This window comes from Natrix helvetica (genome assembly GCF_964273705.1).
Source record: "Natrix helvetica genome assembly, chromosome: 3".
Lineage (NCBI taxonomy): Eukaryota > Metazoa > Chordata > Lepidosauria > Squamata > Natricidae > Natrix > Natrix helvetica.
In genome coordinates, this window is record NC_138549.1 from 33,406,907 (window position 1) to 33,419,068 (window position 12,162).

At 42.1% G+C, this 12,162-nt stretch overlaps 1 protein-coding gene across 5 annotated transcripts in view; it reads left to right on the forward strand.

The window, feature by feature from the left end:
* The window catches only part of FHL2 (four and a half LIM domains 2), a 34,972-nt gene that overhangs the window by 19,263 nt on the left and 3,547 nt on the right, over positions 1–12,162 (forward strand). For 4 of the 5 annotated variants that reach the window (XM_081947623.1, XM_081947625.1, XM_081947624.1 and 1 more), the window contains exons 4-6: positions 3,294–3,473; positions 8,711–8,885; positions 9,932–10,101. In XM_081947623.1, coding sequence (XP_081803749.1) covers positions 3,294–3,473; positions 8,711–8,885; positions 9,932–10,101 — 525 coding nt within the window. Of the gene's footprint in view, positions 1–3,293; positions 3,474–8,710; positions 8,886–9,931; positions 10,102–12,162 lie in introns of those variants that run through there. The other variant, XM_081947627.1, reaches the window with a different exon arrangement.

A 12,162-nucleotide genomic window follows, 5' to 3' on the forward strand; every position in this document is an offset into this window, starting at 1 on the left:
AAGCTGTCAAGTTTGAACACCCCTGGGGTTTTTTTCTAAAGGGTTAGGGGTGCAAGGGTCTTGTAACTTGGCAGCTTTAAGACTTGCACACTTCAATGCCAGAGTTCCTGAGCCAATATTTTGGTTGCTAAGCGCGTTGTTAAGTGAGTTTCACCACATTTTACAAGTTGGCCATGCCCACCCAGTCACATGGCCAGCAAGCGACTCCCACAAAGCAGGCCACACCTACAGAAGAGGTTCTAAAATAATTTGAAACCCACCACTGATATAGTTGCTTTAGGGGGGAAATGCTAGACTGTCCATGAACATCTTTGAGCATTTCAATACAACTCTATTCTCCTTACCTGAAATATAAATTGGTGTAGTAACCATATAGTAATGTCTATAATCTCCTTCATAATACATGAAAATATGGTCTCACATAAACAAGTTTTTATTACGTCTTGTTACTTCAGAATTAGTTAATAGAATATGTGATAGAATGTCTAGGTTTTTTGTATATATCACTTGAAAAATATTGTTGGAACAGAGTATTATAAGGTGGACAAATTAATATTTTACTATAATGTCAGTTTATATATTACTTTTCTTCACCACTTAGTGCAACAGTTATTAGTTATTATTAAAAATTAGGATCTTTTCATTTATATGAAATTACATACATTGTAAAACATCTTGGATGCCCTTATTTTAGACTACATATGGAAAATGTATATGTATATTTTAATGTTTTATATGTGTTAATGCATTTATTTATTATTTGCATTCGTCTTTATTATTTTTACAAATAAGTCAAGGCAGCAAACATATCCAATACACCTTCTTTCTTCTATTTTCCACACAACAATCCTGTGAGGTGGGTCGGGTTGATAAGGAGTGATTGAGCTGCTTTAATGATTAAGGCAGGTTTGAACTCACAGTCTCAGGCCATTTTCCATTCTCTGCGATTGAACAATGGGATGGAATGATGGATCTTCTGCCTGCAGTTTTTTGAGCCAGCAAGGAAACATTCCAAACATTTTTTAAGGTTGAATACAAAATAGCAAATATACATCATTTTCCTTTTTAAAAAACAAAAACAAAACACCATTCCATGGTGAAAATCAGCAGAATTTCTGTGCAGGCTTTCTTATCATGCTAAGTGACTTCAAAGATCCACAGAGAATGCTTGCAAATATGTGTAGACTTCAAAGGTCTGATCGATTATCAGGAATGATCAAAACAAGAGGTAGATCTACAAACACTACCTGTACTGGGCTATGTTTATACTGGGAGAAAATCTAACAACATTACTTAATCACCCAGGTTAATTTTGCATGACAGATGCAGAGTTTCTAAAATTAGGAGACATTTACAGCAGAGGCTGGTCATGCACTGATGCCATTTATCCTGATATTTGCTCCTGATATTATTATCCCCATGAAACGAAAATGTATGGCTTTCCCGGTTCATCCTCTTTCCCCTACCGGAGATAGGAGTCTTGTGCGCATACTCAAAGCAGAGAGGATATTGCACTATACAGTTTGTCCATCTGTGTATTGATAGGCTATTATATTTTGGAAATCTACTATCCTTACTGTATCTGTCACACAGAAGAAGCTCTGGTGAACATCCTATCCTGGGGTTAGCAAGCTGTCAATTCACAAGCTAATCTTCTTTTCCTATCAGAAGATAATAATCATAGACATCGCAACAATCATAGACATCGCAATACCAGGTGATAGCAGGGTCGCCGAGAAGGAATATGAAAAAATCGTGAAATACCAGGGCTTAAAAATCGAAATCCAACGATTATGGCACAAACCAGCAGTGGTAATTCCAGTGGTAATCGGCACACTGGGTGCTATTCCAAAAGCACTGGAATTACATTTAAAACAGTTAAAAATTGACAAAATCACCATCAGTCAAATGCAAAAGGCCACACTGCTTGGATCCGCACACATATTACGAAAATACGTTACGACGTCCTAGGCCCCTGGGTGGGGCCCGACTAGTAATTAATGCCAAATCCGGCAAAACAACTGGCCGCTGTGATACAATTCTGTTGATGCAATAATAATAATAATAATAATAATAATAATAATAATAATAATAATAATAATGAATTTATATGCTTCCTCCCTTTCAGTGACTTTGGATAGTTTGCAAATCGTGAAAAACATTTAAAAACAAAGAAATGACACAAAAAGACAAAAAATAACAACAACGCAACACAACAAAAGAAGCAAAGGTGACAGAGAAAGCAAACCCAGAGTAAAAGAAAGAAAAGAAAGGTCAATCATCCTCACCAAAGATTTGAAGAGCCATGTCTTCAGGGCCCTTTGACACAGTAGTAGGCTAGGGACTGGATTGGAATCCGGGTGTAAACCTGGTTCTAGAGAGCAGGTACAACTACAGAAGGCACTCGTTTGAGGTCCTGATAGATAGCATTTTTTAACTGAAGGAACCCAGAGTGTGCCAACTCCTTGAACCAGTCAGGCAAATACTATGGGAGACTGATGGTCTCTCAGGCGAAAAGGCCTTTTGCCAAATAGGGCTTTATAGGCAGTGACTAGCACCTTGAATTGCACCAATGCAGCTTGTGGAGCAGAGGTGTTACATAGGCATTCCAACATATGCACACCGGTGGTGGGATTTACTTACCTTCCCAACCAGCTCACCAATGTTCTGAGCATGCGTACTGCCTTCTGTGCATGAGCAGAAGGTTGTGCATTGTCGGGGTGTGTGGGTGGAGCCTCCAGCAGCCACCGCAGTTTGCCCAAACCGGAGAGGACTGGCTGAATAGAACCTTTGATGCACCCCACCGCCAATGCTGCTGCATTCTGGGGCCATTGAAGCTTTTGGGTTACAGTAGTTGTTGTGTATTATAGTTTTCCCTCGGGTCCGTTCCACCAGAGGGCGCTGTGCTCAAAGCTGATTGGCTCCCGCTCTGACAGCCCGGCATATATAAAGGCTGTCAGAGCAGGGCACAGCTGTTGCCTGTTAGCTACGCGCGCGCTATGACAGCCACGCTGGCAACCTTTGTTATTCAATAAAGCTGTTAGCTGCTTTTGAAGTCCTGGCTCGCCTCTATCTGTCACCCGAGTTCTACCAAGCTAGAACAGTAGTTAAGCCATGAGATGATCAGGCCTTCTGAATAACTGTCTGAAGGGTCCTTTTTCCTAGGTCATCCTGAGGCTCCTAGAAGGAATCGTGGAAAATAAATAATCTTCTCCACCTCTTCATCGTCCTCCTCCTCCCTGCTGCTGTTCTGCCCATTTTTAACTTAACACTTCTCATCTTTTTCTTAACAGCCTGATCAAATCCCTGATGCCAAAATGACTGAATGTTTTGACTGCCACTACTGCAAGGAGACGCTGTTTGGCAAGAAGTACATTTTGAAGGATGAGAGTCCCTACTGCATCAAGTGCTATGAGAGCTTGTACTCCAACACCTGTGAGGAATGTAAGAAGCCAATTGGCTGTGATTGTAAGGTAGGCTGCCCTGCTTTTTCCCCGGCCTAAGCTTCCTTACTTGCCATCAGCTCCAGTGGTGGGATTCAAACATTTTTACTACCGGTTTTATGGGCATGGCTTGGTGGGCGTGGCAGGGAAAGGTTACTGCAAAATCCCCATTCCCTCCCAATCAGCTGGGACTCGGGAGGCGGAGAATAGGTGGGGGCGGGGCCAGTCAGAGGTGGTATTTACCGGTTCTCCAAACTACTCAAAAATTCCGCTACCGGTTCTCCAGAACTGGTCAGAACCTGCTGAATACCACCTCTGATCAGATCTCTCCAAAAGGTTCCCCAAGGATTCTATCCATGTCAAAGGGTAGCAGAAATATTTCCCCTGCAAATGGCTCTGGTCCATTGGGACTTTTCAAAACAGCTAAAACAGAATTAATGGGTTATTTTTCTCTAGTCCTGAAATAAGCAATCTTTCTGTTTTATTTTGTTTTTTCCTTTGGATGCATTCTACTTCTTTTCTTATCTGTATTAAAACAAATGCCATGAAAACCAAGAGGGACCAGAAGTGCAGCTGGATTTGAGAGAACCCATTCCCAAGCACAGGAACCATCCTTGCCTGGGCAAAAAGCTTGAATGATTCCCAACTTAAAGCAGGGGTGGGCTTCAAAAATTTCAGCAATGGGTTTTCTGCCCAGTTGTTCTGTGGGCCTGGCTATGGTGGGCCTAGTTGGTGTCCTGCACCACAGCGTGGGGCCATTTTCACCTTCCCCAGGTGAGCCTCTGGGAGGGCAAAAACTGCCCCCCCCGGGCTCCAGAGGCCTTCCAGGAGGCCTGGTTTTTCCCCTCCCCGAGTCTCCGCATAGGCCCTGCACTTACATCACATCAAAAATGGTCCGCATGGAGATTCCTGGGAGAAGAGAGGCCAGGCTCAGGGCCAGCTAGGGGTGGGATTTGGAGGTTCTCCGAACCGGCCATAACATTAGCTATGGGTTCTCCCGAACCCCCGTGAACCCGTAGCAGCCCCCCCCCCTCCGGGGCACAAGGACTCAACTTGATTGTGAGGAGGACAGAGGTGGGATAAAGGGAAAGAATACAATCCTTTAATAAAAGCAAGACAGACTTATTTGTCCCCATTCATAAAAGTAACCAAGTAAAAAATGGGCCCTTTTCTTTCTTTCTTCCTTCTTTTTATATAATGTTAAAAATTATATAACTGCAAATCTAAATTGCAAAAATATATTATAGGTAGTCTTCGATTTACGACCGTATTTGAGCCCAGAATTATGGTTATAAATTGTTGCAGTCTTTCAGTGGGCCACCATGTACCGGACAAGATTTTATCTTTTTTTTTTTTTTTGCAGTGATTGTTAAACAAACACCATGGCTGCTTAGGCAAATGACACAGTTGTTAAATGAAGCCATTTTATCCCATGGGTATTTTTTTTGCTGAAAACTGGAAGTAAATGTCAAAATCTAACAAAACAAAAAAAAGAGCAAAAATTGCAGATGTGACCACCAGATGCTGCAAATGTTGATGAAAGTGAGCTGATTGCCAAGTGTCCAAAGTAAACTAACATGATTAATTAGCTTATTAGTTTAATTTACTTTGAACTTGGGGGGGGGGGGCAGCCAGCAGAAGCAAAGCCAAAAAAAGAAGAGATTAGTATGTGAAAATTCCTGAATCTGACAAACTCTGTTTCTTCCCAGAATTTGAGTAGAATTTTTTTTAAAAAAATCCCTTGTGCACTTTGTGTGCGTTGACATTCCTGAATCTCTTCGCTCATCCTGCCTTCAAGATATCTCAAAGCAAGGCAGGAATTAGTTGAACTTTTCAACTCAGACAGAGGGATTGGGGAAGCTTAGTGCTACCTGATCTCTCCTACAATACAGCCCTGCTGCAAGAGCAAATGAGTGAGTCATAGAAGATGGTGGGGCCCCTTCCCCTCTGGGTGAACAACTAAGAAAATATGTATTAGCGATGGGGGAATATAGGTGAAAAGTGGTGCACTGGCGCATGCTTGTTTATGGATTGACTTAGAAGCTTGATGTCTTAACTACCATGGGAGAGAACGACCAAGCAGAGGTGTGCTATATTGATGGTTATACAGTATTAACCATCCAGTAACTCCCAGAAATGATATATACAATAGATAAGTGTTTCTCAAACTTAGCAACTTGAAGATGTGTGGACTTCAACTCCCAGAATGGCTGGCTGGGGAATTCTGGGAGTTGAACTCTACACATTTTCAGGCTGCTAAGCTTGAGAAACAGTAGACCGTATTTTCTAAAATTACCGAAAAGCAATAAATATGTGAGTTATCTTGATGATACATGATTTGATTGCCTAGTACATCTATATTTGTCTGCAGCAGACAAGCTTGGCATATAGGTGTCTCGTAATATCTTTTTAATAGTCCCTTAATTGCAATTTTAAGATCCCATTCTTGCATTCAATGATAAATAACATCAAACCTTGATACGTATACGTAAACATATGCATCTGCATGCATACATATATACATACATACATACATATATAATGTAAAAACCCCAGGAAAACAGATTTGTATATGCATAGTTCTGCAAAGGTGAGCAGCTGTTGTATTTTATGGTTTGTTTTCCACTCAATTTAGCAGGAAAATAAAAAAAATGATGCACAGAGGAAGATAATAATAATAATAATAATAATAATAATAATAATAATAATAATAATAATAATAATAATAATAATAATAATAATAATATTATTAGATTTCTAGACCGCCCCCTCTCCCCGGAGGGACATATGCGGGATTGGATCTGAAATAAAATTCCATGAGAAAGAAAAAAGAAAAAAGTTTCCAGCCACCCAGTTCTATATGTGTTCATTTGATTCTTTTATTAATATGATTATTAGTAAAGTGTAAGCCATCTTGTCGAGTAGGGCTCTTCTAATATGGGAATTGGCTTTATCGGAGATGTCAAAGCATATGATAGCATTCCCCCCCCCCACCTTTTGGCTTTTAGTTCCAGTACATCCAAAGAATTTTTGACACTTATTGGGTGTTTATGCAAAGAGGAAAAACAAATGTGGGGAATATATTGCCTCCCCCACTTTTTCAAATGAACCCATTATATGCATTGATACACTTTCTATTATTAGGAATGATGCTGATAAATTCCTATCAGTAAATTGACCAATTTGTTCAGATTGCTCAGGGTTGTATAGAGTGTAGTTCTTTGTTTGAAAGTCTTCTCTGTAAATTCATCTCTGATATAGGGGTTTGCTTGTTTATTATCCCACCTTTATAGTATTTGTATAAATAACCCAATGCAGTGAACGTAAGGAGTGGGCTTCAAAAATTTCAGCAATGGGTTGGTTCTGTTTGCTGGGTGGCTGTGGCCATGGCCTGGTGGGCCTTCTGCACCACGGGGGAGGTTTTCACCTTCTCCAGGGGCCTCTGGGAGAGCGGAAACTTCCTCCCCCAGGTTCCGTAGGCCTTCTAGAGACTGGAAATGGGCCTGTTTCCAGCCTTCTGGAACTTCCAGGAAGCCCGTTTTTCTCCCTTCTCAAGCTTCTGCATGGGACCTGCACTTACCTCGCATCCAAAACGGGCCGCGTGGAGACTTCTGGGAGGGGTGGGATGGGGCTGGGAGAGGTGGGCGCAGCCAGCCAAGATTTGGAGATTCTCTGAACCGGCCATAACGTTAGGTACAGGTTCTCCCAAACCCGGGCAAATCCATAGCAGCCCACCCCTGAAGATAACTATTACTTCTTCCTTTTCCTACTTTTTCCTACAACAACCCTGTGAGGTGAAGTAAATTGGGCTAAGAGAAAGAAACTGGGCCAAAGTCACCCAGTCAGCTTTCATTCTAAGGCAGGGGTAGAATTCATAGTCTCCTGGTTTCTACCTTGGTGCCTAGGTCAAAAAGCAATCTCGATATGGATTTTAGGTAAAGAACCCTAGGAGAGAAAGAAAGAAAGGAAAATCTTGAAGTTGACATCAAGAATGAGTAGATCTAGCAACAAACACATCAGTACCCTGGTCCCAGCCTTCTCTGCTCCAGAGAAGCATAGAATTGCATTCACAATGTGTTTGTATGTGTGTGTGTGTGTGTGTGTGCATAGCCATTGATCACACAACAGTGACTCTGGACAGCATACAAGGATACAGGATCCAATCTGGGTTGGTCACCAGGACCAGAGGTTTCATCTTCTGAGCTTTCGGACTCCTGCTGGAGCTCATCCTTGGGGAACTTTTCTCTTGCAGAGTGAATGCTTTGGGATGTGGGTAGTATTATAAAGTGCCTGGTTGTGTATGACTTTTTTGTTGTTGATAGGGGTGTTGATGGCCAGCTATTAAATCATTGGCTGTTGTTTCCTTGTGTTGCCAAGCCCTCGCCTCCTAAGTATTTGATAAGCTGGTGGTAAATCAGCACTCCTGTTGATTGACAGGCTTCAATCACTTTTCTGGCTATTTTTGTGCCTGCTCGTCCAACAAACTTGGCAGCTTCGAAACTGAATGTATGTCCTTGTTCATTGCGATTGAAGCTACCAATGAATTTGAGTCTCCTTGTCTGGCAGCTTGTGTTCTTGCAATCTGGTGGTTAGCTTCCTCCCCATCTGTCTTACATTGTCACAAGGGCAATCCATGCAGGGATTTCAGTAGATTACATTGGAAGTATTGAAGTCTGATCCTGGTCCTGATGACCAACCCGAATTGGATCCTGCAACATTATCCTGGGGCACATACAGAGGTGGGCTGCTCCTGGTTCGGCCCGGATCAGGCAGAGACGGGATGGCCCACCCGCAATGTCCAGAATTCTGCACATGCAGAAGCATCGCGCACATTTAAGAGCGTGCGAGAGCGAACCGGTAGTAAAAAATTTGGAAACCCACCGCTGGGCACACGCATTCACCTTCATTCATTCAAGGATACAACTCTGGGCAGACAAACAGATATTGCATACAGCCCAAGGATAAAACATGGAAAAATGTCAGTAATATTTTTAATAATATTTTTATGGAAAAAGGGGGGCAAAAGGGCCATTCATACAGGTTGTGTTGATTACAAGTTATGCAACAGTGGCTTATTCAAAGATTTTTTAAAAAAAAATGAATACTAGCTAGCAAACTAGAGGTTAAATTGAGATGGATTCGAATATCATATCTGGCCACATGTTTTCCATTAGTTGTCAGTTCTCATGTACAATGCTGTGGTCAATTTGTCCCAAGGTTATGGAGTATTTCTTCACGTGGGCTTATGTGGTTTGGGCTTTCTACAGGACCTGTCCTACAAGGATCGTCACTGGCATGAAACCTGCTTCCATTGCTTCCAGTGCAAGAACTCCTTGGTGGACAAACCTTTTGCCGCGAAGGAAGAGCACCTCCTGTGTACCGAATGTTACTCAAATGAATACTCCTCCAAGTGTAGTGAGTGCAAAAAGACCATCATGCCAGGTTAGACCTTGCCCACCCTGGAGACACAATGGGGCTTTCGTGAAATACTTTCTAAAACCAGAAGAAGGTTGTGTTGTTGTTTTTTTGCAAGATGCTTTATCAAGACTTTTATTTGCCTTCCAATGGTCTGGTAGAAATGTGTTCTTCAGCCAGCACAGAACATTTTTATACAGGGCAGTCAAGTTAGATAGGTGATCAGGGCGGGGTGGGGTGGGAGACTGCACTGGATGTCTTTTGAAAGGCCAAGAACCACAGTGGTAGGCTGATGGTGCAGAGAAGGCAGAGTCGCAACATATACTATATACTTTGTACTGCAGGTACAATCGGAAGGATTTCCTGTTTCTTTTTACAGAGTTAGGGTTTCTAACTAGTTCTACGTTATCCTCCTTCCAGTCTTCTTTAAGCTTCCTTATAAACCAATATCGCCGCATTGCTATTACAAAAAAGGATGAATGATGAAGGGCGAAACAATTTTTCATGTTTGTTCATTTTAAAACGGAATTTCATAGATCCTTTTCTGTACGACTTGAAATGATCTTCCTCCAATAAAAATCAGTTCCTGTCCCCTCAAAAAGAAGCAAAAATCCCAAGATTTTAACAGCTGTGTTTCAACCAACCGTGATCGGCCAACCACATGCCCTAGCTCATTGTGTGAACTCATGAAATAACCCTCTTTGGTGTCAGTTAGAAATGCTACTCTACAATGACCAAGGTTGCCATTTCCAGACTGCAATAACACACACAGCCACCGGGTGGCAGAAAAACACCTCTCATATCTTTTCCTGCCATCTAGTGTTAGCAATATCTGTTGAGGTGCCTCTGAAGAGCATCGAATTAGGGAAGATTATTCTTCAGAGGGCTTATTCAGGATCTGAGAAATTAAAGATTGCAGGGTGCCATTATTCCTGACTAATTTTGGGCAACCTGCCCAGATTCTTCCCTTTTACTAACTGGAAAATGGAATAGGTAGAAATGAAACATGGAATCTCTCTCTTTTTGGTTCTATAACAACTTAAAGGGTGGTCCTGCATTTATTCTTCTCATAGGGACACGGAAGATGGAATATAAGGGAAGCAGTTGGCATGAGACCTGTTTTATTTGCCATCGGTGCCAACAGCCCATTGGAACAAAGAGTTTTATTCCCAAGGACAATCAGAATTTCTGTGTGCCCTGCTATGAGAAGCAGTTTGCTATGCAATGTGTACAGTGCAAGAAGGTAAAGTTTATTATGCTATGAAATGTTATGCTCCAAAATACGTATTTCGTCTGCTTCTCCTCCTTATCCAAGCCAATTGTTCCAGGCTATTATCCTACCATAACTTGCCCTTTCTTTTGTTAAATCTGATACTGAAAGATAAATAGATCTAAAATAAAACCTTTCTTATCAATGACATAATTTTGAAAGAGAAATCAGACCAGAGCAAGGTACAGGGAGAAAACTCAGCCTTTGCTGTGCTCTTTCCGTTATTCATTACAACCAGAGCAATATTTCTCAACCTTGATAACTTTAATTTGGGTGAATTTCAACCCAGAATTCCCTAGCCAGCATGTCTGGCTGGGGAATTCTGGGAGTTAAAGTCCACCAGTTTTGGAACTTGGAAGTCCACGCCAGGGGTCGGTTGCTGCCAGTTTTACTACCGGTTTGCAACCCACGCGCATGCGCAGAACAATTTACAGTGAATTGTGCATGCTAGTCGCTAAAAACCAAAATGGTGGCAACCCAGCAGTGGCGAGGAACCGGTTCGGGGTGTGGCAGGCCTGGATTGCTGCCAGTTCTGCGACCTAGGCCTGAATTCCACTAACAGTTCACCCAAACTGGGCCAAACCAGGAGCAACCCACCTCTGGTCCACACAGAGACTCACAAACTGTGAGAAAGCATCTATCTTGAGGCTTCTTATCTGTTCTTTAAACATTTATGTTGCAGTTGCCTGAATTCTGCAGTGAGCATTTGAATCAGATCAGGAGTTTGTTAGTGCCTCGGTCACACTGCTGCTGCAACTGTGGTCCTGCTTGCATCTAACTATAATACACACATGTTGTGGCAATATCATGTCTCCATTATGTTGTCTTTATCTTGCCTTCAGCCTCTAAACCTTAAGTTGTCTTGGGCTGGATTAGGGGTGTCAAACTCAATTTCATTGAGGGCCGCATCAGAGTTGTGTTTGATCTCGGGGGCACAGTGTGTGTGGCCAGGGTGGGCATGGCCAGCTTGATGTCACTCTTGTCAGGGGCCCCTGTGGTGGACTGAGTATTCTGCAAGCAAAAACAGGCTCCCGAACTCCATTTTTGGCTTCAACGGCCTCCTGCAACCCTCTGCCAGCGAAACCAGAGCTCAGGAAGGCTGTGAGCAGCCCTCCCGAATCCCATTTTCACTGGCAGAGGCACCGCGGGCGGGTCCTTTGCTGTCTCCAGGGCGGCCCCACGGGCCAAATCTAAGCACCCCATGGGCCGGTTCCAGCCCATGGGCCTTGAGTTTGACACCCCGGGGCTAGATTATAGTTCAAGTAAGTAGGATTTTCTTCTTATTACTATGCCATCTGGTTAGCTTCAGAGTATATAAAATCTGTTGAGTTTTGCCCTAGCTTGTTACAGTGAGAGGAATTGAGATGCCTTGGACTGAAAGTCAATGGTGGTAGGTGGGGATCAATGACGAGGATGGCAAATTCCTTGCCAGAAGACTTTTTATGACTACTCCGGAATTGGTACAGAATAATATAATTTGATAGTAGGGAAAAGACACCACACTCTCTGAGTCAATTGATAAAGAGAAAGTCAAATCTGATACTTGAAATCTGGTTCAGGATAATTATTAAAATGCATAGTTATTGAAGCAGCTTAGAACTTCAAACCATGCAACAGCCACGAACCTTTCCAACTTATTATCTATGCTACATCTACATTATGGTCTTAAGACACCATTACAATATGATCCACAGGGAAAATTAGAGTTTCAGTGGCAAAATGTTTATAGGATTCTTTGAGGAAGATCATGTTTCTGTCCAAATTCTACAGATCTATTGCTATTCCAGTATAAAGTCCAGAATATTATTTGATTCTTTTGTTTAAAAAAGGATACAAAGTCAGTGCTGATCTTTCTCGGTTCACCGCTATTACATTTAATAGAATCATTCAATCTGACAAGGCATGAGTCCACCCAATTCTTGAGCCCATTGACCTTCTCATGAAGTTTCAGACTATTTAATGAAACCCCCGCTCCACATTTATTACATGAAAATAATTTAAGAAATAGTATTTAATAGAACTATGAATAACAAC